At 58.1% G+C, this 23,475-nt stretch overlaps 5 protein-coding genes across 5 annotated transcripts; 2 read left to right on the plus strand and 3 right to left on the minus strand.

Annotated features, from left to right (window-relative positions):
- Positions 1–1,378: 1,378 nt before the first annotated feature.
- Positions 1,379–3,210, minus strand: P884DRAFT_291172 (HAD-like domain-containing protein). Its single transcript, XM_069444091.1, has 5 exons — positions 2,742–3,210; positions 2,586–2,627; positions 2,431–2,498; positions 2,014–2,162; positions 1,379–1,852 (listed from the first exon to the last, which is right to left on the minus strand). Exons 1-5 carry the CDS (start codon positions 2,870–2,872, stop codon positions 1,505–1,507), a joined length of 738 nt encoding a protein of 245 aa, XP_069298902.1. The 5' UTR covers positions 2,873–3,210; the 3' UTR covers positions 1,379–1,504.
- Positions 3,211–3,636: 426 nt separating this feature from the next.
- P884DRAFT_291173 (P-loop containing nucleoside triphosphate hydrolase protein) lies at positions 3,637–5,636 on the plus strand. The gene is made up of 2 exons (XM_069444092.1): positions 3,637–3,700; positions 3,776–5,636. The coding sequence occupies exons 1-2, from the start codon at positions 3,673–3,675 to the stop codon at positions 5,470–5,472; spliced, it is 1,725 nt and encodes a 574-aa protein (XP_069298903.1). The 5' UTR covers positions 3,637–3,672; the 3' UTR covers positions 5,473–5,636.
- Positions 5,637–5,948: 312 nt separating this feature from the next.
- P884DRAFT_298673 (uncharacterized protein) lies at positions 5,949–8,989 on the minus strand (the record flags this gene model as incomplete). Its single annotated transcript, XM_069444623.1, has 2 exons — positions 5,949–8,725; positions 8,794–8,989. 2 exons carry the CDS (start codon positions 8,987–8,989, stop codon positions 5,949–5,951), a joined length of 2,973 nt encoding a protein of 990 aa, XP_069298904.1.
- A 7,376-nt stretch (positions 8,990–16,365) lies between these two features.
- Positions 16,366–18,876, plus strand: P884DRAFT_240817 (chromatin remodelling complex Rsc7/Swp82 subunit-domain-containing protein; the record flags this gene model as incomplete). The annotated part of the gene is made up of 4 exons (XM_069440194.1): positions 16,366–16,429; positions 16,840–16,932; positions 17,108–17,950; positions 18,011–18,876. 4 exons carry the CDS (start codon positions 16,366–16,368, stop codon positions 18,874–18,876), a joined length of 1,866 nt encoding a protein of 621 aa, XP_069298905.1.
- A 2,326-nt stretch (positions 18,877–21,202) lies between these two features.
- P884DRAFT_291176 (uncharacterized protein) lies at positions 21,203–23,027 on the minus strand. Its single transcript, XM_069444093.1, has 4 exons — positions 22,480–23,027; positions 22,252–22,385; positions 22,061–22,179; positions 21,203–21,889 (listed from the first exon to the last, which is right to left on the minus strand). The coding sequence occupies exons 1-4, from the start codon at positions 22,768–22,770 to the stop codon at positions 21,387–21,389; spliced, it is 1,047 nt and encodes a 348-aa protein (XP_069298906.1). The 5' UTR covers positions 22,771–23,027; the 3' UTR covers positions 21,203–21,386.
- Positions 23,028–23,475: the final 448 nt, after the last annotated feature.

The following is a 23,475-nucleotide window of genomic DNA, read 5'->3' on the forward strand; positions in this document are numbered from 1 at the left end:
TTCCCCCACGAGGACGGCACACGTCCTTGCCACACTCGTTCTTTCGGAACCGATCAGACAGAGAGAGAGACAGTGACAGCAAGAGTTGCGACGGCGGCAGCGCCCGCCTTCTCCACGCTTGATTCAGGTGGGACACGAGAGAGAGAGAGGGAGACGTCAGGTAGCCAAGAAGGCCTAGACTCTCCGGGATTCTGGACTCCTCCACGCCTCGGCACTTCCATCCTTCTCTTTTGTTCCCTTTCCTTTCTTTTTTATCTATTTTTTCCTCTTCCCTTTCTTTTCTTTCCTTTTGGCTCCCTCCTTCTCGAGCTTGCTTCCGGGGTAATTGATGAGCACGGACATTGCCAAGTTTTAACTCCGGGCGACGGACCAGGGAGAGCGAGCCCCCGAAGGCAGGAACGTGAATGATAAGGCTTTCCACTGCCCTCAGTAGGACTCACACCAAAAAAGACAGACCAACCTAGAACACAGCCCGCTCCGGGGGATCTGGCCGAGCGCCAAGTTAGTTTGTTGCTTGGGTACTGTACTGTACATACATGTTACTGTACATGTACATACATACATACGTGCAGGCATACATGTGTACGGATGACTCCGTATATATGGATGTATGTAACAAAATAAGAAACATAGTGTCAGACATGCGTCCTCACGCGCCGAGTGTTGAGAGTGACAGTGAACCCTGAACGGGTCATGCTGAACGGGTCATCCTCACCGTCGCTCTCGCACGCCGCCCCTGGACTCGGCCCGCTCCCTCCGCATCCCGACCGCGCCCTGCGTTGTTTCTCAGCGTCGAGTCGCGTGACTCCCCGGAGGGCAAGTCCGTCTTTTTTTTTCGCGGGCATGGAGTCCTGTAAAACCTAAGACATGGCTGGCTCAGAAAATCCACTCTGATCATGCAAGTGTGCGGAGGAGGAGACGTCCAGAGCGAGACATACACAACGGAGCTGAAAGCGGGGTTGAGGAGTTGAAAGAGAATGGATTTCCACGAGAGACCGGCGGGTAATAGATTGCCGCGCTTCCGGTTGAGTGAAGTCGAGATGGCCGAGGGTAAAGAGTCGAGGTGAAGTGCCCAGGTACGGGTTGAGCGCCGAGTCTCTTTAGAACAATGGCTGAGGACTGAACCAAGACGGCAGCCCACCGGCTTGGGTGGGGATGCTCGCTGCTCTCGCCGACATGATCCATTGGATAAGAGCGCACTTCCCAACGGCCGCGCGGAACGAGCCTGTATCCTGTAAGTTTTCTGCAAGCACGAATGTCCCGTCCCCATCCCCTCGATTCCCTAACCGAAACAAGAACCACTTTACTGTGTTAAAGTAAGGAACCGAAAGCCGCTCACCGCCATGCCTGGCCAGCAAGGAGAGCAAGGGTACTTCCCGCCCCTGGACGCATTCCGCCTTGAATTGTTGACCTCCGGTTGCACAAAGTATCTCATCCAAGCTTCCGCTTCCCGTGCTCTTTTTTTCTTTTCTTTCTTTTCCTTCTCTAAACTCTAGAATCCCTCTTACTCCGCCTTGACAAGCAACGCATCCCGGATCTCCAGCGTCACCCTGCCGCCCTCCACGCTGACCAACCTCAGGGACGACAGGTCACGGACCACCCAGTCGGGCTCGGCGCCCAGCACCTGCTCGACCGTATGGCTGGTGACCACGGCGAGCACCTTGCACCCGGCCGCCTTGCCGGCCCGGATGCCGGCGGGGCTGTCCTCGAGGACGAGGACCTGCTTCTCGGCGCCGCTGATGCCGAGGCGTTCCCGCCCGAGCCGGTAGCAGGCCGGGTCCGGCTTCCCGACGGCCACGGACTCGGCCGTTACCAGGTGGGGAGGGGTCGGGAGGTTGAGGACGGTGAGCCACTAGTGGTCCGCATATATATGCACCGGGCGAGCTTAGCATGCCGATTCACATTCGATATTGTATTGCCTTTTTTTTTTGGGCCGAAAGGAAGAGGAAAAACAAAGGTAAAAGGAAGAAAAGAAAGTAGAGAGAAGACGGGGCTCGGAGAGACCAAACTTACGCCAGATACGAGCGGAAGACTCCCCGACGTGACAATGGTCCACGGCGCGGACTGGGCGATTAGGTCTTGCAGGAGAGCGCGGGCGCCGGGAATCTCGACGGCGTCGTTTCCGTAGAGCTTGGGCAGGAGACCCTCCATTTGCTTGACGTCTGTTGGTGGTTGTCGTATGGGTGAGCAGATGGTTAGTCACCGTCATCCCGGATCTAAACACCAAATCCCTCCTCTCTTCTCCCGGCTGCCGGATACCACGAGCAAGAACCCAAATCCCCCCACCCCTTTGCCCTCTACAGGGCTCTTTAGAACAGTAGAGCCGACCTGGCACCGCGACCAGAGAGCGTCCTTCCCCGTCCCTCCCCCCCCCCCCCCCCCCCCCCCCACCCCCTTCTCTGGAACGGCAAAAGCAGGTGAGCCACTCACATTCCCAGTTTGCCTTCTCAGGGGCCAAGAGTTGGAGGGTATCGATGGTTCTCCGTCCGTGAGAAGTCCTGGGGGGGACATGACGGTCAGCTCCGAGCAATGGGACGAAGCGAAAATATCTACAGATAGGCACGTATGTATTTGTCAACACTCACTGCAGGATAACTTCGGGCTCGACTCCTATTTCCCGGCCGATCCTGTTTGGGAAATGCGAATCAGCGACGTCCTAGGGCACACCAAGGGGGAGGGAAGACAACACCCTCCAAACCCCGAGGCCGTTCCGGGGGGAGGGGGGGGGGGCGGGAACTCACGCCTGCCAGTGCTTGACGACGGCGTCGGTCGAGTCGATGATTGTGCCGTCCATATCGAACAGGAGGCCGTCGAACGTGACGGACTCTGGTGGCGCCGCAAAGGCGGGCGCTGCCGGCTCCGCGCTTCCCATGCTGTCTGCAAGCTGCGCAACGAGTAGTCTAACTGGTAGGGATAGTCTGGCGTTGGTAGGAAGAGATGTTCTACGAAATCTGAGAATGAATGCCGAGGTCGGATATGGACCGAGTTGGGTCGGTTGGGCGCAAGGCGTCGGTATATGTTGTAACAGGCGTTGTAACAGGAAGAATTGGCAGGAAGGTTGAGTTCGTTGCTTTTGTTCAGAAACAGTATTTGAACACTAAGCCGAAGGTTCTTCACAAAGTTTATCTCGATTACGTTGCGGCGCGGATTAGAACAAACCCCCGGCGGGGACTTTGTCGGAGTGCCCTCAACGAGATGAGCAACTCCTTGCTTTTAAACGAATCAGGTAACTCCGCCGCCAATTCAATGATCGCCCCTAACTCTAACCCTCCTGGCTTACTTGCCATGACCCATTGCGCCCTCTGCTGTCGTTCAAATCTGTTCCAATTGGCCCATTACAGAGCGGGTGGAATCTTTGGCTGGGTTACTCCGGACCCGGACTCCGTCAGTGCCCAAGGTGTCGGCCCCAGCAATGCAATTTAGTGGGTTGTTGTGTGAGTACTCCGTAGAGCAGCAGCAAGAAGCTCAAGAAGCTAGCTCTGGGTGAGGGGCAGAGTGGGGGGTCGACGCGATAAGCTGCCTTATCGGGGCGGTGTGCTCCGGCACAAACTTTTCTGGCGCTGCAACCACCGCAGCGACACGGCTAATTTTTTTGAGAACGTGCATCCCCATCGCCAGCGGCCCCCCCAGTTAGGTCGGCACCTTGAATAAAAGCCAAAGAACTCCTCGACAATGGCAGGGTCAATAAACAAACCAAAAAGTCAGTGGGTGGTTGGATGAACAGGGAGCCTTAATTGTCCTCCCCAGACGCTAACCATTTTTTTCTTCTTCCCAGAGCCCAAGTCCAAGCGGACGCCCGTTCGGTTGCGGCACAAGATTGAAAAGGCGTCAGCCGCGAAGCAGCGCAAGGCCAGAAAGCTCGCCAAGAAGAACCCGCAATGGCGAAGCAAGCTGAAGAAGGACCCTGGTATCCCCAACCTATTCCCTTACAAGGAGAAGCTCCTGCACCAGATCGAGGAGACCCGCATCCGCAAGAAGGAGGAGCAGCAGCGCCGTCGCGAGCTGGCCAAGGCCAGCACGGCCCAGGCCGAGACGAGCGGAGGCGACGAGCGCATGGACGCGGATGACGTGGCCGAAGAGTTTGAAGGAGAGGGCTCGGACGACGCCATGGACGAGGACGCCAGCGACATCGACGAGTCAAACCCTCTAGCTGCGCTCATCGCTAGCGCCAAGAAGAGTGCCGAGCAGTATGAAAAAGAACTGCAGAGCGGGGACGAGATGGACGAGGACGAGGATGACGACGACGACGACGACGACGACGACGACGACGACGACGACGACGATGATGATGAAGACGGCGCTGTCGTTGAGGTACCGGGCGGCGCCTCGTCACGGAAGGCCTGCGACAAAGTCTTCAAGCAGGTCGTCGAGCAGGCCGACGTCGTCCTCTACGTTCTCGACGCCCGCGATCCTGAAGGCACACGCTCGCGCGACGTCGAGCGGGCGGTCATGGCCGCGGCCGGCGGCGGCAAGCGGCTCATGCTGATCCTCAACAAGGTCGACCTGATCCCGCCCCCCGTCCTGCGCGGCTGGCTCACCCACCTGCGCCGCTTCTTCCCTACCCTCCCCCTGCGCGCCTCCAGCCCGGCCCCCAACGCCCACACCTTCAACCACCGCGACATCACCGTCCAGAGCACCAGCTCCGCCCTCTTGCGCGCCCTCAAGTCCTACGCCGCCTCCCGCAACCTCAAGCGCCCCATCTCCGTCGGCGTCATCGGCTACCCCAACGTCGGCAAGTCTAGCGTGATCAACGCGCTCCTGTCCCGCCTCGGCGGCTCCCGCAGCCAGCGCGCCGCCTGCCCCGCCGGCGCCGAGGCCGGCGTCACCACCTCGATCCGCGCCGTCAAGATCGACAACCGCCTCACCCTGCTCGACTCCCCGGGCATCGTCTTCCCCTCGACCGGCTCCCCCGGCGCCTTCGTGCCCAAGAACCCGACCGAGGCGCACGCCCACCTGGTCCTGCTCAACGCCGTCCCGCCCAAGCAGATCGACGACCCGGTCCCCGCCGTCACCCTCCTCCTCAAGCGCCTGTCCGCCACCCCGGACCTGATGGAGCGCATGACCCAGGTCTACGACCTTCCCCCGCTCCTGCCCAACCCGGAGAGCGGCGACGCCACCATGGACTTTTTGATCCAGGTCGCCCGCAAGCGCGGCCGCCTCGGCCGCGGCGGCGTCCCCAACATCACCTCGGCCGCCATGGCCGTCATCACCGACTGGCGCGACGGCAGGATACAGGGCTGGACCGAGCCGCCCGTCCTGCCCGTGGCCGGCGTCACTGACGCCAAGGCTGGCGGCGGCGGCGGCGGCGGCGGCGGTATGAAGATTGCCGGCGAGGAGGTCATGCCCGACCAGAAGGTGATTGTCACCCAGTGGGCCGAGGAGTTCAAACTGGAGGGCTTGTGGGGCGATGATGAGGGCACTTCAAAGGCCGCCACGACTGCAGGGGAGGTGAAGGAGGTCGAGATGGAATAAGATGGCTACCAGTTGGGATGGCCCCGTGAGATGATCACTGTTTCTTCAGGTTTTTTTTTCTTTTTTTTTAGTGTTCCATTCTTCATTCTTAAGAGGCGTTACGGCGTCAGAAAATCTCAGGAGATCTCGTGCGTAGAACGAACGGGAGAAAGCGCGGGGTAGGGAATCAATATATTGTGTAAAACCCATGATCATCCATCCATGCATTTGAGGTCTTTTGACGGACGTCCGGCAGAACACTCACTGCTTCATGCAATGTTTCGAGCTGCAATCATTCCGGATTTGTTTCAATTGCTTTCCTTTTTTCTCTTCTTCCGGCCCCTCGAACAGAACCAAAAAAAAAAAAAAAAAAAAAAAAAAAAAAAAAAAAAAGGATAGATCGATATATCATATCGTCCATCCTCTCATGTGTGTTTTCCCTTGTTCGCGACTCCCTGGCGTGTTTGAGAGAGGAGGGGGCGGCGACCACCCCTCCCTCAATAAACGCTGATGAGCTCCATCTTGACGCCCCTCTTGCCCGTGGCCTCGTCCTTCTGGTCCGTGACGCGGACGCGCACCTTTCGGAACAGCTCGACGGTGACCTCCCTGCTGCCGCGGGTGCGCAGCGTGTACGTCTCGGCGTCGTACTCGGCGGCCGGCTCCGGGTCGGCGAGGTCGCGGAGGCGGATGAGGCCCTCGATGCCGAAGCGGGGCACGAGGACGACGAAGCCGTTGCTGAAGATCTTGAGCACGAAGCCGTCCTCCTCGGCGGCGCGGCCGCGGAGGGCCTGGCCGACGTAGTAGGCGATGCTGGCGCGCCCGGCCAGCTGGGCGTTGCGGTGGCGCACGTTGATGTTCTTGCACACGGCCTCGAGCCGCCCGCGGCTGCGGACGGCCGGGTGGACGGGCTCGTACCCGATGGCGGCGGCCAGCTGGCGGTGGGCGACCAGGTCGGCGTACCGCCGGATCGGCGACGTGAAGTGCGTGTAGATCTCGCTGGCCAGGCCGTAGTGGCGGAACTCCGGGTAGGCCTGCGTGCCCGAGCAGAAGTACTCGGCCGCCATCATGCACCGCGTCGCCATGATGCGCACGAGCGTGTTGAAGAAGGGCTCCTTGGGGTCGACGCACCGGTCGAGGCTGTCGGCGAGCGCGCGCGACGACTCGACGCTCAGCTCGAGCCCGCGCTTGACGCGCAGCTGGTCGGCCAGCTCGTCAAAGTTGGTCTTGGGCGGCGCCCCGTGCCGCCGGAGGATGGCCGTCTGCGGGAACGCCTCGTAGATCTTGCGGGCCACGCTGACGTTGGCGAGGAGCATGAACTCCTCGACCAGCGACATGGTGTCGAGCAGCACCTTGGTCTTGACGTCGATCGGGTCCGACGTCTCCGACTCCGTCTGCACCTTGACCTCGGGCGACGACAGGCTCAGGGCGCCCGCGTCCAGCCGCTTCTGCTTCAGCTTCTTGGACAGCGCCATCAGGGTCCGGATGCTCTTGGTGAGGTCGTCCTGCTGCGACGCGTCGTCGACCCGGAGCTGCGCCTGCTCGTAGCTGAATGCCTCGCGAGACTTGATGACCGACTTGGTGAACCGCACGTTCGCCACGTCGGCGTCGGGCGTCAGCTCCCAGATGACGGAGAAGGCGTAGCGCTCGACGTGGGGCTTGAGGGAGCAGAGGTCGGTGCCCAGCAGCGTGGGCAGCATGTCGATCCGCTTGTCCACCATGTACACCGTCGTGCCGCGGATGCTGGCCTCGGCGTCCATGGCGGTGTTGGGCTTGACGAAATGCGACACGTCGGCGATGTGCACGCCGACCTCGAAGTTCCCGTTGGGGAGGGGCCGCGAATGGAGGGCGTCGTCGATGTCCTGGCAGCCGACCGGGTCGATACTGCAGATGAGCAGGTGCCGGAGATCCTCCCTGTCCCGCCAGCCCGGGTCGTCGGTGCTCTGCGGCACCTTCCAGTCGTGGCCCTCCTTGGGCAGGCAGTCGAGGACGGTCTTGGGAAAGGGGCGGTACTGGACGTCGTACTCGAGGAGCAGCGCCTCGGTCTCGGCCGCCTTGGTCTCCAGCTCGCCCAGCGACCGGACGAAGTGGCCGATGGGATGCCGGGAGCTGCGGTCCCACGCGTCGATGGTGACGAGGATCCTCTTTCCGACGAGCTCTGCCACCTGGCGCGTGCGCAGGCGGATCTTCGGGATCTTCCTGTCCATGGGGATGACGAACACGGTATCTTGCTTGCGGCCTTGTTGGGCCGACTGGCTGACGGACGACTGGTCGATGTGGCCGACGTACTGCCGCCAGTTCCTCTTGACCACGCCGACCACCCTGGCGGTGGGCTGAGCGTGACCCTCCGTCGTCTTGCTGTGCGTCCGCCTCACTTCCTCCTGCAGCGCCTTGCGCTCCTTTTCCGACACGATGTCCGCCGTCTCCTCGGCGTCCGGGTTCTCGTTCTTGGTGATGGCATCCTCCTCGATCACCCGCGTCGACGGCTCTTTCCACTGGTCCTTGGGGAGCACCTCCACGACGACCAGGTCGCCGTCGATCGCGCGGTTAATATTCTCTCTGCCCAGGATGAGCAGCGGCTTGGGGAATGCCGGGACCCTGATGGAGCCTTCCAGGTAGTTGTAAGGCGAAACGTTGAAGATGCCCTGGTGGAGCAGGCCGTTCTTCACACCCGTCATCATCTTGGACATGGTGAAGTACTCCGGGTAAAGGGGCTCGCCCGGACGCTTGTCCTTGGCCGTCTCCTGGTCCTCGGTCTCGGTCTCGGTCTCGGGAATCATGTCCAGGAGCGTTTCTGCGTCCTTGAGCTGCTTGACGTACTCGGCTAGAGAGCAGGCGGGAATGCCTTCCTCCTTGGCCTTGCGGAGGTTATCCCGATCGTTACTCAGCATGACCACCGCGGGCACCTTGGCTGCGCCGCTCCGGGCCAGATGCTGGCCGTACCATGCCACTGCCTTGCGGACGGCACGGTCATTGCGGTCGTTGACAGACTCGCCCTCCTGGCGCGCGACGTGGGTCTCGAGGCGGAACTCGTTGAAGAAGACATAGAAGCGCTTCTCCTCGCTCTTGGTCAGGCTGATCAGGCGGTTGTACAGGGGCAGCGAGCGGTTGCGGAGCTCCTCAAGAACGACCTGCAGAACAACGACGTCGTAAAAGGCCGAGCTCTGCTCGAAGAGATCCATGGCCGTCAGGAAGGCGTTGGTATCCGGCACCAAGTAGTGGCCCTGCGGGAACACACTGGTGCCGGCGGGTGCCTCGGAGAGCACGAACGGGGTTTCTCCACGAAAGTCAGCGTCTCATTCAGATATACACATTCAAAGGGGTGGTTCGGCTGTTTGTGCTCACGTCGTCCTGCGGCATCTCTCGGGGCGGTGTCGCGGCAGCTCCTGCAGAGTCTTGACGAACAAGGAATGTCTTGACGGAGGTAGACTTCGCGCACAATTTTCTGGACTTTCCCGCTCTTTGTCGACCTCACATACACCTTGCTCGAGATGTTGGCCGCTAACGGATCCGAGTCGATGGATCGTTTGAGACTTGCCATCGCTTCGATTTTTGTTCTTGTCTCTTTCTTTCTTTCTTTTTTTTCTTTTCTTTTTCTTTTTTTCCTCGTCTCTTTCTTTTTGTTTATTTTTTCCCTCTGAAGTCTCTTCTTCCCCGTGACGCGTAGCACTGGAAGTTGGCGTCGACGGGTTAAATCGACTAAGGTGCTATGGATCCGTCACAGATCCCGTTGCTTTTGACGGTTACGTTGTTCCTGGGCATTTTTCGAATCGAGGCGTGCGGGTCCTTGGTACGCTGTGAAGGCGGCTGGATAAAGCAGGCGCCGCGCATATCTGACGAATAGAGGCTCGCGTCGCGCTTAATAGAGGAAGCGAGCCCTGCACACCAGTGTTGCTTTCTTATCGATAACCTGACGATAAGCAAGCTGCTTATCAATGCATCACTTAACATCTGCCCGCCTTCACACCCTCGTAGCCATACTACTGTGGTAGGTAGCCCTACAGGAGGGGACCAATCTTTCGGATGGTGTGCCCACCAACTTCTCAAAGGAACCGAGCTGCCGGTGTAGATTTGGCGTGGGTCAGAATAGGGGGACTTCGAGACCTGTCTGAAATATTGTTCTTGTGTAGAACTGATTACAGAGTATACACAGCAAGCGACAGTCTCGAAATATCCCGTTGGCGGCATTGCGCGGAAATGATGCCGGCCCTAGCTCGTACACGTAGACCCTCTCAGTATGATTATTCCGTACTTGCATCTCGTAATTATCTTGAGGAGCTTGACAGTAAAGAGCATCTGAGCCTTCAGTGATGTGTCGCCCACCCCGGGATTACGCCCGTCGGTTTCCCGTAATGAGGCTTTTGAGGAGTTGGCGATTAAGTTGGAGCGTGCCGCATCATATGGTTCGCACCTGATTCATCCGGCCAATTTTGCCAGATTGCCATTCCAGTCTCGGTTCTGCAGTCAGATCTCGGGTCGACTCGGGCAAGCAAGTTATTACAGCTTGGCTATTGTCGGTTGTCGGAGCTGCAGTACTACACCCCGTAGGATCGGGAAGTTATGACTGCATTTTAATATGCGGTGACGGCCAAAAATAGAGGGATCCCTCTGTGGCTATGATGCGAGTGACCTTCAACAAAACTATTCGTCGTGCCGAGCGAAATACGACTCTTTCTTCGAGACGAGACCTGAGCGGTTCGATACTTAGTCAGTTTAGGGGTTTGAGCGAGCAAATCCTCGAGTTCCATCGGGGTCTAGCCTCACCAACTGCACCGTGTTTCTGGACCCTGCGGACGGGGCGAGGCCCGAGGAAAACAAAAGACGCGCAGCGGGCAAGCAATAACCATGCGCAGGAGAGGCGCGGCCTTCGGCGATTGTTCGCTCGCTTCAAATCAGAGGAAGCTTATGCAACGTCAAGCCCCGCTTTCTCGTCCTGTCTTTGTGATGCTTCAAACGGGAGACGAAGGCTTGCAACTGCAGCTGCAGCTGCAGCTTCTGGGCTGCGTACGTACATATATAATTACACTCTCCATGGATACGTTGGCGAGCTGGCCTACGAATCAGCCTGCACGTCCGACGCGAGCTTAGACTGGCTGACGCTGCCGACGGGAAGCTGAGGCTGTCTCCTCCTTGTTTTTGATGTTCTATCCTTCCCTTCTTTCTCCCTCCATCCCTCTTTATCGCGCGGGCCTTCGCTCTGTTTCGCCAGGAAAAACGCACCATGTATTATTGCGGGTGCCCTATTCCACCCGCGAAAATACGCCATTTTGTGCCCACCTCCCACCAGATCTCAGTAATCCACCAACCGCCCGTAAGATACCTGATATGCATGACAACATACCTCTACCCAGAGCACTACTAGGATGCCCAGAGGCCATGCGAAAGTGGAGGCCGTATCGTGCGCGTGATGGGCGTTGCATTCTTTAGCGCCCGCCAGATGAGTCCCACAGCCGTTTCCTGGAAAGAGCAAGCCCTGGTTCTGGGGCTCGCGCAGAGTTGACCATGGGAAAACCTACCAATCCTGCACAGATAGTTATAGTATTCCTATGTATCTTTCGTCCACTACCACTACACAACAGCAGAGCGGCGTCTTACTCTAGTCCTACGTACTGTGGTACGCTACCCACCACCGTTGGAATGCATAGTATCCGTTGTAGCGCCCTGCGGAGACTGGATGGCACGGGAGTAGGCGCGTTGTGGTAGCGCAGATCCGTGGGCCTGGCCATGGCCGTTCCACGGTCACCAGGGTGTGACATCCCTGAGAGCATAGGGGCTTTTTTTTTCTCTGGTGGTGTAGTGTATTGCACACCCGCCTGGACCCAGGGAGGGAGGCAGCTCCGGCAGATGATCCCCACTGCAGGTGGGTTGGGCCAGAGCGAGATGGTGTCGACCAGCGGATGACTTACATGAGCCCGCGGAAGCGGGTACGCTAGGTGGTGTGAGCGGTGGAGCAAGGCGGCCGATTCTCCGAACCAAAAGTGAGATGTGTGTGTGGTGGAGGCCACAAATCTACATGAAGAGCGGTTGGGACCTCCACCTTGACCTGCTGCATGAGCGGGAAGGGGCCGCCTGGTGCTGGATTGACAGCTGCAAAAGCAAGCAGTCTGGAGAGAGGAGGAGGAAGAAGGAGGGGAGCGCCGGGGGAGGAGGGGGAGGAAATGGGTGCAGCTTCGGCGGCCGTGCACAATCGAGGCGCGCGTGTATTTACTTTCGGTACACTTGGATCTCGAACTACGAATGGCGAATCTCTGGTTTCTAAACTCGAGAAAAAAAAACCTGCTTTGGTCCCTTAGGGGCGTAGCAAGGCCCGGTAAGAGGCGGGAAGAAAGCGGTAGACATCGCGAGCTGCACGATAGTGCACCCAAGACCGTGAGCCTGCCTGCTCGCGGTTCTCGCCCCGCTGATGAGTGAGCACAGTAGACATCCGTACGCAGCAGTCAACTCCTCGTGTACGTAAGGTATGTACAGTACATACATACATACATACACATACGGAGTACACTAGGCAGTATTTCGTAAAAGACTCCGGGAGTCTGAGGAAGAAAGGGGGGGTGGCTGGAAAAAAAAAAGGGACTTGGGTGGGAGAATTGATTGAAAAAAGGTTGGTTTCCATGATTTGCATCTCGTTAGTTATTGGTCCCCGTGTCAGCGCAGCAACTGCAGGCCGACCAACCAACCATTGCACCCCCCTCGCTTACACCCTGGTCCGCTCTTGTCTTGCGCCCCACCTGTCACCCCTCCCCACCTCATGGCTGCACCTGAGAGGCGCTGGGAGGGCTACCCGCCCCCTGCTGCATGGGAGGGCTACCCGCCCCCTGCTGCATGGTCCTTACGCACACCATCTTTGTGCTCGCATTCCTAGCTCTCCCCGGATTCTCCGACAGAGGTTGCGGCGCGCGAGGCGTGTTGCCCTTCGCGTCACATGGCGCGACGTTGCATTTGATTGAACTCTGTCGCCCCAGTTCCCTGACCTTAGAACACAAATGAGCATGCCCTGCCAAGTATGCTCTCCGCAGTTCTGGAAAGAAGTTGCGTTGGCAAATGTTGGACAACTAGTTAAGCGCGGGCTGTGGAGTGGTGGAGTTGCGGTGCATGTATGTACAGTACAGCACTACAAAGTATGAGATACACTCTGGGAGAGGAACTGCACAACCGAACCCGAAGGGCGCATCTGCATGCCAAGCTGGAGGGTTCGCGCTCTGCCGCTCTTGAAAAGACTCGTGGCAGGCCTCGTCGCGTTTAATCACACTTACGCGTCGTGTCTGTTTGGGCTCACTTCAGTGAGCATTTCAGTTTCGACCCGATTTTGGACGCTTAAAGTAGTGTAGTGGGTGATATCTCACCTCACAGAGGGAGATTGACGAGCCCAGACAGGAGAGGGCTGTAAGCTTTCAATAAGGCCGGCTGACTTGAGCCGATCCGCTTCGGGTGGCCCGGGTTATCAGTCATTCTCCACGGACCTTCCCACAAAGCCAGAAGACGAACGGAATATTGAACATGGGATTCGTGTACGAATTCCTGTCCATTCTCTAGCATCTACGGAGTAGGGCAGATGGACACTCCACACTTCATCAGGCGAGCCGGGCACTTCGCAAAGTCTCAGCCGTGGCGTCATCTTTCGCTCCGGATCGCCGTGCGAGCGGCCAATCAAACAAGGGCGGGCGAGACAATACTGGCAGCTGACGAGCCGTCGTGAACCTGTGCGAAGTTGCGAACTTTCGCGTACGAGTGGGGATCAACCTTCTGAAGGAAAGTCTCCATATTAAGATCGATGCAACCATCGGCCGGAAGACTGCCCTTCACATCACTCCCAATCTTAGAATACATCACGTCGGCGCGATAAGAAAAGGTATCCGTTGCGCAAGCGTTCTTTTTCTGTGCGCAGCCCAAAACGGCTGTCGGGACATATAATGGGAGTAGGGTCGCCATGGGATAGTCACAAGGTGATCTTTCATGTGATCCAGATACTGCGACCGAGATGCTCTGGACTCGGGTAAGAGGAGCAAATGGTCCCCAGCGGTTTCGACATGTCGCATCCAACTGCAGTCTGACCTCACCTCAAATCTATGCGGTGTAACATGACTCCAAGCTAAGTCGGCCTCGTCGTAACTATGCGGCAGCGAATGACTCCAGCGTTGGAGACCGGAGACCGCTTATTGAGTGCCGACAAATTGCCGTGGGCTGGCGCAAACTGTCCTGTACGGAAGAGACCTGAGGCTTGCAGGCCACTGTGAATGAGGGGTAGCTAAGGGAGCTAGCTACCAGGTACTCTACCTATTTTTATCGGTTGGCGTTCGTCGCCAGGGGCGCCGAGCTAAGTTATCGGGTACTTGTAAGCTGATTGGGCTTGGTCCCCGCGGTTAACATCCTCGCTCACTTGCAGCTGGTTGCGTTTTCTCCGGAGCCTGGGCGGTTCGCGACTTCCTCCTCGGCATGCGCTGCAATCTGAGGGCGAAGTCATCTTTCCCGTCAGCATTGCCTCCTAAACCATTACCGGTGAGTTTCCTGGGAATGTGTTGGAAAGTGCACGGGCACATTACCCCCTTGAGAACTCCCCGAGACATTCCCTTCTGCCTGGGGACCGAGTGTAGAAACATGGAAGCAAGGTGCATAATCCGCACATCTCTCTACCTTGCAGATGAGACAACCCGGCACCCACACAGCCAATGATGAAAAGCGCTGGCCCGCCTGCAAAGGTGCTGCTTGGCTTCTGGAAGACGCTCTTTGGACTGGACTTGCCGCGCCCGCTTGTGGACGTCGCACGAGCGCCCCGTCGTGCATCTCACCAGGCAGTTGGGACATGCGGGAAGTTCGTGCTCCTGTCCTCTTGAACTGGGAAGTCGCCGTATCGCTGACGCAAATGCGGAACGACGGCTTACTGAATCGTGGGGGCAGCTGGCTGGCTCAACCATGCTTGATGCAGTGGGAGCTGGGTAATAAGTGCTCTTCCCGCAGCAGAGCATGCTCAGCACAAACCATCCTCCCCATCGATTCGTACCAGTGATTGATCGCTTTCGATTGAGCTTTCGCCGCAAAACAATACCTTTCGCAGGTAGATGGGTACCTGTGTCTCCAGAGTATGTGCATACAACCAGTGCCGACCGACCTAACCTTCGGAGGAGGGACGGCAACTTGAGGAACGGCTCACTTCCCTGCGTGTGGGCTTCCAGCTCCATGATTCGCCTCGATTGTTACAGGCATCATGTGAAGACCTTGCTCTCGCAAAGCCCAGCCTTCCGGCCTGGACAAACCGGTCTCTCGGATTAATTAGTCACAACCGCCATCAAGCCAGTCATCTTCTTCGATTCCGATGACACCGTAACAAGCCTTGTCCTCACGCGGGGGTACCTCGGCACGAGCAACAAGACGCCTGGGCTTCGAGCAAGGCTCCGCGTGAATCTCGTCGGACCCAGGCTTTGCCCTGCCCTGTGTTTAATACACCCCATGCCGTGATTCAATTTCGATGGAGCAAATGACGGACCGCGCAGACTATCCGTAAAGGCCCCGTAAACTTGGTCACGTCAAGGCCGGCAAGACGTGCGGGATGCCTTCCGTTAACTCCTCGTAACGCGCCTTCGAAATATCTACAGTGTCCCACGGGTTCTCAATGCCTGAAACAATGTCATCGAAGACAAAAACACAAAGGAGAATATCCGTTAATCTCGAGGCCTCACGTTGCTGACGGGTATTCGCTCACGCCCAGCTTACACTAGTGATGTACTGTATGACGACGTCGTTCCCAGCTCTCTAACTAAAGACCCAGGGAGCCGTCCCGCCCCTTCCACTGCGACACCTCGTGCGCAGGATTCCGCTGGAAGGACCCACACAGCGATCCGGAGGGAGAAGACCCCAGCAGGACGCGCCGCAGAGCATCCTGGTACTCGTGGACGGAGAGGCGTAACTTTGTATCCATCTCAGCTGGACGACAGATTGCAGCGCAAGCAACCTTACTACGTAGTACCTCACCTACGCCCACACCTCAGGGTGTGCATCAAGACTAGGGATCCAGGACGAAGGGTGAAGAAAATGCATGCTTTCCGCACTCGAGTGAATGGAATACTTCTCGAGCTTTTAGAAGGAGAGCCTCCGAGAGGATATTTCGGATTTCGTTCGCGACCAAGAAGCCGGGCGGGGGGGGGGGGGTTGTGAGAATGGTTCGAGATTGCAGCGGGCTTCCAGTCTGTCGCCGCGGTCTATCGATCGGCTTCAGGATGACGAGCCTGCTTGTCCAAATTGGTGTTGCCGCAGCTCGTGTAAATGATAACGCCGCGGCGGACGTTCGGCAAGCTCACCCCGCTCTACCTTGCCGTCGCTCGGTGGGCGGGCGCCAAGCCATTGCCTAGACAGGGCTAGCGCGGCCCCCGCGTGCCTCCTGCAGGCAGAGCGGCCCAGTTTGCAAGATGCAACCTGAAAGGAAGCCGGGAGCTTCCTCACTCTGTACATACATACATACAGACACGCCGACCGTGGCAGAACTAAAGCCGACGCGAGAAGCGATTCTCCAAACCTGAAAGTCCCAGCCAGCAGGGAAGTCGTCGAGTAAAAAGGGAGGAGGCGACAAATCAAGAGGGAAAGTGCATCCTGCCTGCTCCCGCATCCCGGAAACCTTTCTCTTTTTTTATCATTATATCGTTCCAGTTTAACTAACCCGTTACGCCTTCCAATCCCGATCCCCCCAGTCTTCCTGTGAAGCAGCAAGTCGTGTGTGGATTCGCGCCAACCATATGCACGAACATTCCTTGTCCGCACCACCCAGCGCGCCCGTGCATTCCACACACCAGACATCTGAGGAGCTCTGACGGGCTTGCTTTTGGCTGTGTCGCCCCTCCTCCTCTCCTCCTCTTCCAAGCACAGCCCAACTATATCAGGACACGTCGTTTCGCAGACCCATCAGCGTGGTCAACGTTGACGGCACTGATGTACGCCGCACAGCCCAACGGCGCCGATAGTGCAACAATCAATCCCGCCGCGCTTAACACAGGTGCGTCGCTGAGACCGTTGTTTTTCTTCCTTCGCCCCCTTCCCGATACCCCCGGGTATAGGTCGCTTTGCGGCATTGCGCGACTCGCAGGGCGCGCCCCCGTCACCGCACCGGACCTCCCTCGGGGGGGTTCCGCGATCCGCCGTCCGCGGTCAGCTTCTATCTTTCCTTCCCGTCCGCTGCGTCTCGAGCCGCGGCTGGGACCATCAAGCCTAGTTCGCTGCCTGGCTCAATACTACTGGCTGTCTTTTGCTCTCTGTCTTTCATTACTCGAGGCGCCCGTAATTGATCTCTAACCGTGAATCATGCCGTCGCCTCGTCTTCTGCACTATGGATTGCGCGCGACGCGCGTCTGGGGCTTCCTGCCCCGCATATCGCTTGGCGCCATGCTGATCGCTCATCTCCCACAGACCTGATCGATTCCGCCCCTCGAGGCGTCAAGCGCAGCCGCTCCCCCGACAATTTCGGGGACGCTGGGCCTCCCGGCTCGGCTGGTGATGACGGTACGTTGTGCGCGTCGGTCTCGGTGCCGTTTTGAGATCTTTCCGACACGCGCGTCGAGCCCCTCTCCAGTTTCACCCTCCCGACTGTGCAACCCCTCCCCCCTCTTCCCTCCCCTTCCCCCCGGCGTGTAGGATGCCGCGATCACAGGCTGACGACGTTGTCTGGTGCATCTAGGTGGTGACAAGCCGAGGAAGAGAGGAAGACCGATGAAGCCCAGAACATCCGGGGGCGCCCCGGAGGCCGCCGCCCCGGCAGCTCTGCCCCCTCTCCCGCCCACCCCTCAGACGATCCCGCCGCAAACACCCCAGAGCCAGAACACACCCTTACCTGCTCAGACGCCCACATATGCGCCCCCCCAAACCTCGCCGCCCAAGTCGACCCCGACAAAGTCGACGCTGAAGGCGCTTCCGACGGTGCGCGATCACACGACGGACCAGCTCGGACCGGGAGGGGACGAGTACCTCCCGCGCGAGATTGACGAGGCTGGCGAGAAGAAGGTCCTGCCCAACGGCCAGCTCACAGGAAACCGCGAATACCGTTGCCGGACCTTCCACGTTCCGAACCGCGGAGACAAGCTCTTCATGCTCGCCACCGAATGCGCCCGTGTTCTCGGCTACCGGGATTCTTACCTGCTCTTCAACAAGAACAGGTCGCTGTACAAGATTATCGCCAACCAGGTCGAGAAGGACGATTTGGTGAACCAGGAAATCCTACCCTTCTCGTACCGGTCGCGCCAGATCGCCATCGTGACGGCAAGGAGCATGTTCCGGCAGTTCGGGAGCCGGGTCATTGTCAACGGGAGGAGGGTTCGCGACGACTACTGGGAGACTAAGGCGCGCAAGCAAGGCTTCACCGAGAATGACCCGGCCGGGGAGAAACGACCCGGAGCGTCCAAGGCACGCGAGGCCGAGGCGAACCACAACGCATCGCTTCTCGGAGCCCCCCATGGCGAGATTGTTTACAGTACCAACCCCGGCCAGTTCAGTGGGGGGCCTCAGCCGCAGCTCGTTCAACCAGGTATGCTTGGAGGTCCGCCGGGAAGCTCGACCAGAATGCCCGTGATAACACTAGGACCAGAGTATAGCGATACCCGGAGCCGGGACTACTCGAGCATTCTGAAGACGGGCCCACGGCAGGAGATCACGGGACCGCCCTACCAGGATCGGATCCAGCCGTCGCCCGTCTCAGAGTTGCATGCCCAAGCTCACCACGCAGCCGAGTTCAACCGGTCTGTTAACCAGCAGCGAGACATGCGCAGCGACTACATGCAGAGCATCTGGCGGAGACCGCACGAGCAACCCCCTCCCACCACGCTGAGCCAGCCGGTCAGCTCGACCGATGCTACCGTGCCGACTAGCCGCGCCGGCACGGCACCCCACGCCACCACTACCAACCTGCAGCAACCCGGCGTCGTTCCGAATCAGAGCCCCATGATGATGACGGCTGCTCCCTACTCGCAGCCCATCCACGCGCAGAACCCCGTTGGCCAAAATACGCTCAGAGGTATGGCCCACGACCCGGCTCAGAGCACATCGAGACCAACGTATCCGTCTTCAGGCTCCACCGGAACCCTGCCGCATACCACGCAGCAAAACTACAGCTACTCGCAAAACCAGATGTGGCCCCCTACGCCGCAGACCCCTCAGCACGGCTACTCGGCCTACACGACCCAGTCTCAGCCGTCTCCCCACCCGCAGCAGTCTCCCGCTCCGCAGATGCGGCACTCGAGCGCTTCGGGGCCGGTCCAGCCGGGCGGCTTGTCGTACTCGGGGATGCCGAGTATGGGCCAGGGGTACGGCCCCGCCGCAACGCAGGGAATGTATCCCGCGGATCAGACACCGCGGCAGTACATGCAACAGAGTCCGCAGGCGCCGGCGGTTACGCAAGCCTGGTCGCAGCAGCAGGCTACTCCGGGGCAGTGGTGGACCAATCAGCCGCAGTGAGTTAGCACGCAACAGCGGGTCATCGACCGGGCAGGGCGACGCTGGAACAATCGGTCGTCATGGTTCGGCAGCTAGCGGCCTTGATGCCGGCCTCGTCCTCAAGAAAGGTTATTCGACTCTATGCGCTCGGCGATCGTTGAGAGAACCCCCCCACCCCCCGTCCGTTTCTCTCCTTGGGTGGACATAGCCCTTCACTTTCTCGGCTCCTCTTTCTTACATGTTTTAAACATCGTGTACGGTCGATGGGAAGGCAAATTGCTCTTAGGGGAGGCGGTTGGTCGGCTTGCAGCATCCGGACCGCCCAAAGGGGGGGGAACGGTATCAGTTTCGGGAATAGAGGAGTTCGGGGAAGGTTTATGTTTCGCTCAATCTCTTTTCTTTCTTATGATACCTTGCAATTTCTCTTCTCGCATCTCTTCGTCTTCTCCTTTCTCCCTTCTCCCCTCCCTCCGCCGTCCGGTTTGCTCACTTTCCATTTACGATCTTTTCGTCTCTCACCGAATCTTTCATTGATACCCCTAACGCCATTGATGCCGCACACGATTATCGGGTTGACGACTCTCTCGGTCACTTTGGTTTTCGGCTCATCAGACACCGGATTCGATGCGGTGGCGGCGAACCTGGGCCTCTTTGAAGGCGGCGGGTTTCGAAGTTTGACTGGTTCCTTCCTACAACCGCCGTCTCTTACTCGCGATTCTTGTTCAGCTTCTGAGTATATTGCTGGGTTGTCATTGGGCTTGTTAGCGAATTTTGCTTTTTTTTTGGGGTGTTGGCTGGCTGATGCCGAGGAGACATGGAGGCACATATCGAGGGGGTCCCTTTTTTTTTTTAACGGCTTTGTATCGTCATTTCCTTTCTACTTATTCCCATTCTACCGAACTGACCTTAGTACATGGGCCTTTTTTTCCCCGCCCTTGGGGACCCTCAGAGTGGACATCTCTATTTGCGCAGACTTCCTCAGGGCAGGCTGCTAGCATTGGTGGGATTATTTTGTCATTTCCAATGAGCTACTTCTGTTCCGTCTGAAATAAGCTGTGCTTGTCCCATGTATGAGGGTCGACTCTTGGTTTCTTATCTTGTTTCTCTCTGGTCCAATGCGGCCCGATTCGATACATTCTCGCTTTATGTCTGGTTCACTTCTCTCTCTCTCGTCGTGTTCTTTGCATTGGATGAGTGGCTGGGACTTGCTGGGATCGGGGGCGGGGGCTGCCCTAATGATCACGAGCAGCCAGGATAATGGCTTTGGGATGATGACACGTGGGCGAGCAGAGAGACCTTGAAATTGTACTGCGCCCCCCCTTTCCCCCTGTCTCTGGACCCTTTCTCCATGTGAACTATTGAATGTAGTTAGAGCCGTGATGCCTGGCAAATAGCCGATATACCCCTTGACTGGTGTTTCTGTTGGGTAGCAGAACTTGTTTGTTCTCTCGAGAGAAGGGAGAGGGGGAAAGGGCTCCCTCCGCGAGTCCAGATCAACAAAGTCGAGCCCAGCACATGTGAGTTGTGTTGGACTTTTTTTTTTGGCCTTCTTTGGTCCCTTATTGGCCGCGCCGTCGCCTCGTGTGTGTGTGATCACAAGACAGCCATCGTCCACCTTCCCAGAAAATTCGTGTGCAACACGACGGGGTCCTGTTAGTTACGCTAGCTATCCGGTTTTCCCTTTGGGCTGGCTGCAGTATGAACGAAACTGGGTAGCGGCTGGCGCCGCATGATGCTTCCCCAACCCCCCCTTATCCCTGCTCGACGCGACCTGGGTAAGCAACTTGGTCCTAACAGTGAGGAGTAGTCACTTGACTTGGAAGACAAGAATCACTGGGCTGACCAACACGATTGGTTACTTTTTTCTTTGTTCCTTTGTTCCTTTGTTCTCCAGTAATGACGTGCAACCGTATCCAGTAGGTGACCGCCTAACTTTTTCGTGGTGGTATCTTGTACGGAGGTCAGAAAACGGTCGATCAAAGTCATCGATGTCTCGCTCGCCTCGGGGACGAAAAGAGGGGTGGCGACCTTTTTTTTCTTCTTCTTTCTTTGCTTTTGCTAAGTGACATTCGGGGTGACTCCGAGCTGCGTGAAAGCGGTGGATGTAGGAGAATGAAATGCAGCACGTTACATTCGCCCCCGGTCGAAAACGACACGGCGGCGCCGAACGGCGAACCCAGCCTGTGAACCGTTCGTTCCTCCCCCTCACTAACTCAGGAGGCAATCGCAATGTAGTTGCTCCCGGGGAGAAAAAAAACAGTCGCCCTGTTTGGATCACCGTAGCCGCCTCGGTTTGCAGCCTCGCCGGCCCACCGAAACCCTCACACCGCCCCCCCCCCCCCTTTTCCCCCAACCTTCTCTCTTCGTTCCGAGAGATCAGTTCCTCCCCATCTCTCCAGAGCGCATGTTCCCGACATGTCACTCTTCAGTAAGATGTCCGGGTTCTTCTTTCCTTCTTCCTGCCCAACCCCCCCCTTTCTTCTGCTTTCGCCCCTCCTTCCTTTCAGGGGGCGTTGCGCCTCTCAAATGGATCAATCACTATCGTCATCCAGCGCTTCGTCCTCGTCTTCCCTGGCCGTCCGCTCTTCCAACTCGTCCCTTTCCTCCGTCTCGTCCTCTTCATCCTGCTCCTCCTCCTCTTCCTCTTCCTCAGCCTCCTCCTCCTCCTCTTCTTCTTCTTCCTCTTCTTCCTCCTCTTCCTCCTGCTGCTCCTCCGGCACCGTCTCGGCGTCCGAGACCTCCTCCTCCCCTTCTCCCCGGCCCGCGCCCTCGTCTACCTCCATCCTTGACCCGTCCCCGGCGGAGGCGGAGTCGAGCCTTGCCTTCTTGGTGGCCCTCGCCTGCCCCCCAGCAACCTCGTCGCCGCCGCCCACGGCGGCAGTACCGGAGCCGGTGCTCAGCATAGAGGCGTCGGCGGTGGTGGACTGGCTCGCGTCGGCGTCGCCCGCGCCGCCGGCGGCGGCAGCGGCCTTCTTGGCGGCAGCGACCTTTTTGCGGTAGGTGGAGCGTTTGGAGGTCTGGACTTGGTTGTATTCTGTGTGCGAAGTTGCGGATGAGAGGTTAGCAGTCGTTTTATACTCATCCCCAAATCATTCTTCTTCTCCTCTTTCGCTTTTTCTCGCCCTTCTTCACTGATTGCTTGTGCAAAGGAAGAAAGGAGAACTAGAGGGATAAGGAGAAAAGAGAAAGGGGAGGGGAGTCATACTGGCAAACTCGGCCTCGAGTCTCTCGCGCATGAACCCGTACTCGATCTCGTCGAGGGCCGAGAAGACGTCGGCGGGCATGATTGTCTTCTTGTTGGCGCGAACGGTGAATTCATTTGCGCTAGTAGGACGCACAGGTCCGCGGTTAGTTAAGGAACCGAGCGAGCGAGCAGGAGGAAGGATAAGGACGTACGCATTGGCCAGGTGGTTAATAAAGACGGTCGCGCTCTTGGTCAGCGCGAGGATGGCGTTGGCTTGTATCTGCGTGTTGGGCGGCAGCACGCCCTTGGCCAACCGGGTGATGATGGATTTGGGTAGTGTTAGGTCCTATGTAGCAGTTGTACTCGGCCCGGTCAGCCTGCCTCGGTCCGCTGGGCCTCAAGAGTGTGCGGGCCTCGGGAAGCCCGCGGGCAATGCGCACCTCGATGGTCAAATTATCCTTGTCCTTGTCCCTCTCCTTTTCCTTCTTCTCGCCGGACTGGTGCTGCTGCTGTTGGTGCTGTTGTTGTTGTTGTTGTTGATGATGATGATGATAAGTGCCAGGTGCCGGGCCGGATGCCGAGTGGTCTGTTTTGGACGCCGATGGTGCTGATGAGGATGATGCTGGCCCTGGCGCAGATGACTCGGTGGCCATGGCGCTGTCGTCTTCGGCAAGAACGAACCTTGCGACGGATACGTCGTTCCGGCGGGCGTCACTCTTGCGCGAGGGCATGGCTGCGGCTCGGGTACCCTTGCAAAGGGGAAGGGAAGGGGAAGGGAAGAAGGCCTGGGGGCACCGAGTTTGGAGAGTCGCGAACTGCGGTCGAGTCGCCGGGTCGGAAAAGAGGAATGAATTATGTATGGCAACTGATTTCGAGCCGCCAATCGTTGGCAGGTACCGATTCGCGAATGGCGAGGTCCTGGGAGCCTCGTGTGTGGATATCGTCACTTGCGACACAAAATCTCCAGGCAATGTTGGAGAACGGTCTGTCTTGCGTAGACGAGGCCTTGTGGGGAATGAGACGGGCGAAATTGTGGCGCGTCGCGCTTGGCTTGGGGATCGCGTAAATCACCTTGCCGTGCCTGCCCATCCGTACTTCCGTACCTGTGCACGTTACTAAGCTTCAGTCAGGGTTGGGGTTCTTGTCATCATTTCCTCTCTCTCTCTCCCTCGGCATCCACTGCTCCCCTCCCCGCCCGGGCTCTCGGACGCCCGCCGTTTCAGGTTCCGGAGCAGGAGAGCTTCCCATTCGGTGGGCGGGGGGGTTTGTTTGCATGCAGAGAGCTACACTAAAACTAAACATTACCTGTACTCAGGAAAGTAGGTAATGTAGTTCTTCAATGCGCCTTGGATTGCGTCAAGATAAGTGATACTGTACTGTACATACGTATGCAGCGATAATACTGTGTGAGGATGGGTGTCCTTGTAAAGACGCTG

Source organism: Thermothelomyces heterothallicus (assembly GCF_042370625.1).
Source record: "Thermothelomyces heterothallicus CBS 202.75 unplaced genomic scaffold P884_scaffold_7, whole genome shotgun sequence".
Lineage (NCBI taxonomy): Eukaryota > Fungi > Ascomycota > Sordariomycetes > Sordariales > Chaetomiaceae > Thermothelomyces > Thermothelomyces heterothallicus.

Excerpts from the sequence above, each read along its gene's own strand:
- P884DRAFT_291172 (XM_069444091.1), bottom strand. The coding sequence starts at position 2,872 with ATGGGAAGCGCGGAGCCGGCAGCGCCCGCCTTTGCGGCGCCACCAGAG. Across the intron at positions 2,499-2,585 it reads GAGCCCGAAGTTATCCTGCA|GACTTCTCACGGACGGAGAA; the intron begins GTGAGTGTTGAC and ends TGTCCCCCCCAG. Across the intron at positions 1,853-2,013 it reads GTCTTCCGCTCGTATCTGGC|TGGCTCACCGTCCTCAACCT; the intron begins GTAAGTTTGGTC and ends GCGGACCACTAG.
- P884DRAFT_291173 (XM_069444092.1), top strand. The coding sequence starts at position 3,673 with ATGGCAGGGTCAATAAACAAACCAAAAA. Across the intron at positions 3,701-3,775 it reads GTCAATAAACAAACCAAAAA|AGCCCAAGTCCAAGCGGACG; the intron begins GTCAGTGGGTGG and ends TCTTCTTCCCAG.
- P884DRAFT_291176 (XM_069444093.1), bottom strand. The coding sequence starts at position 22,770 with ATGCCCTCGCGCAAGAGTGACGCCCGCCGGAACGACGTATCCGTCGCA. Across the intron at positions 22,180-22,251 it reads ATTAACCACCTGGCCAATGC|CGCAAATGAATTCACCGTTC; the intron begins GTACGTCCTTAT and ends GCGTCCTACTAG. Across the intron at positions 21,890-22,060 it reads ACTCGAGGCCGAGTTTGCCA|AATACAACCAAGTCCAGACC; the intron begins GTATGACTCCCC and ends CTTCGCACACAG.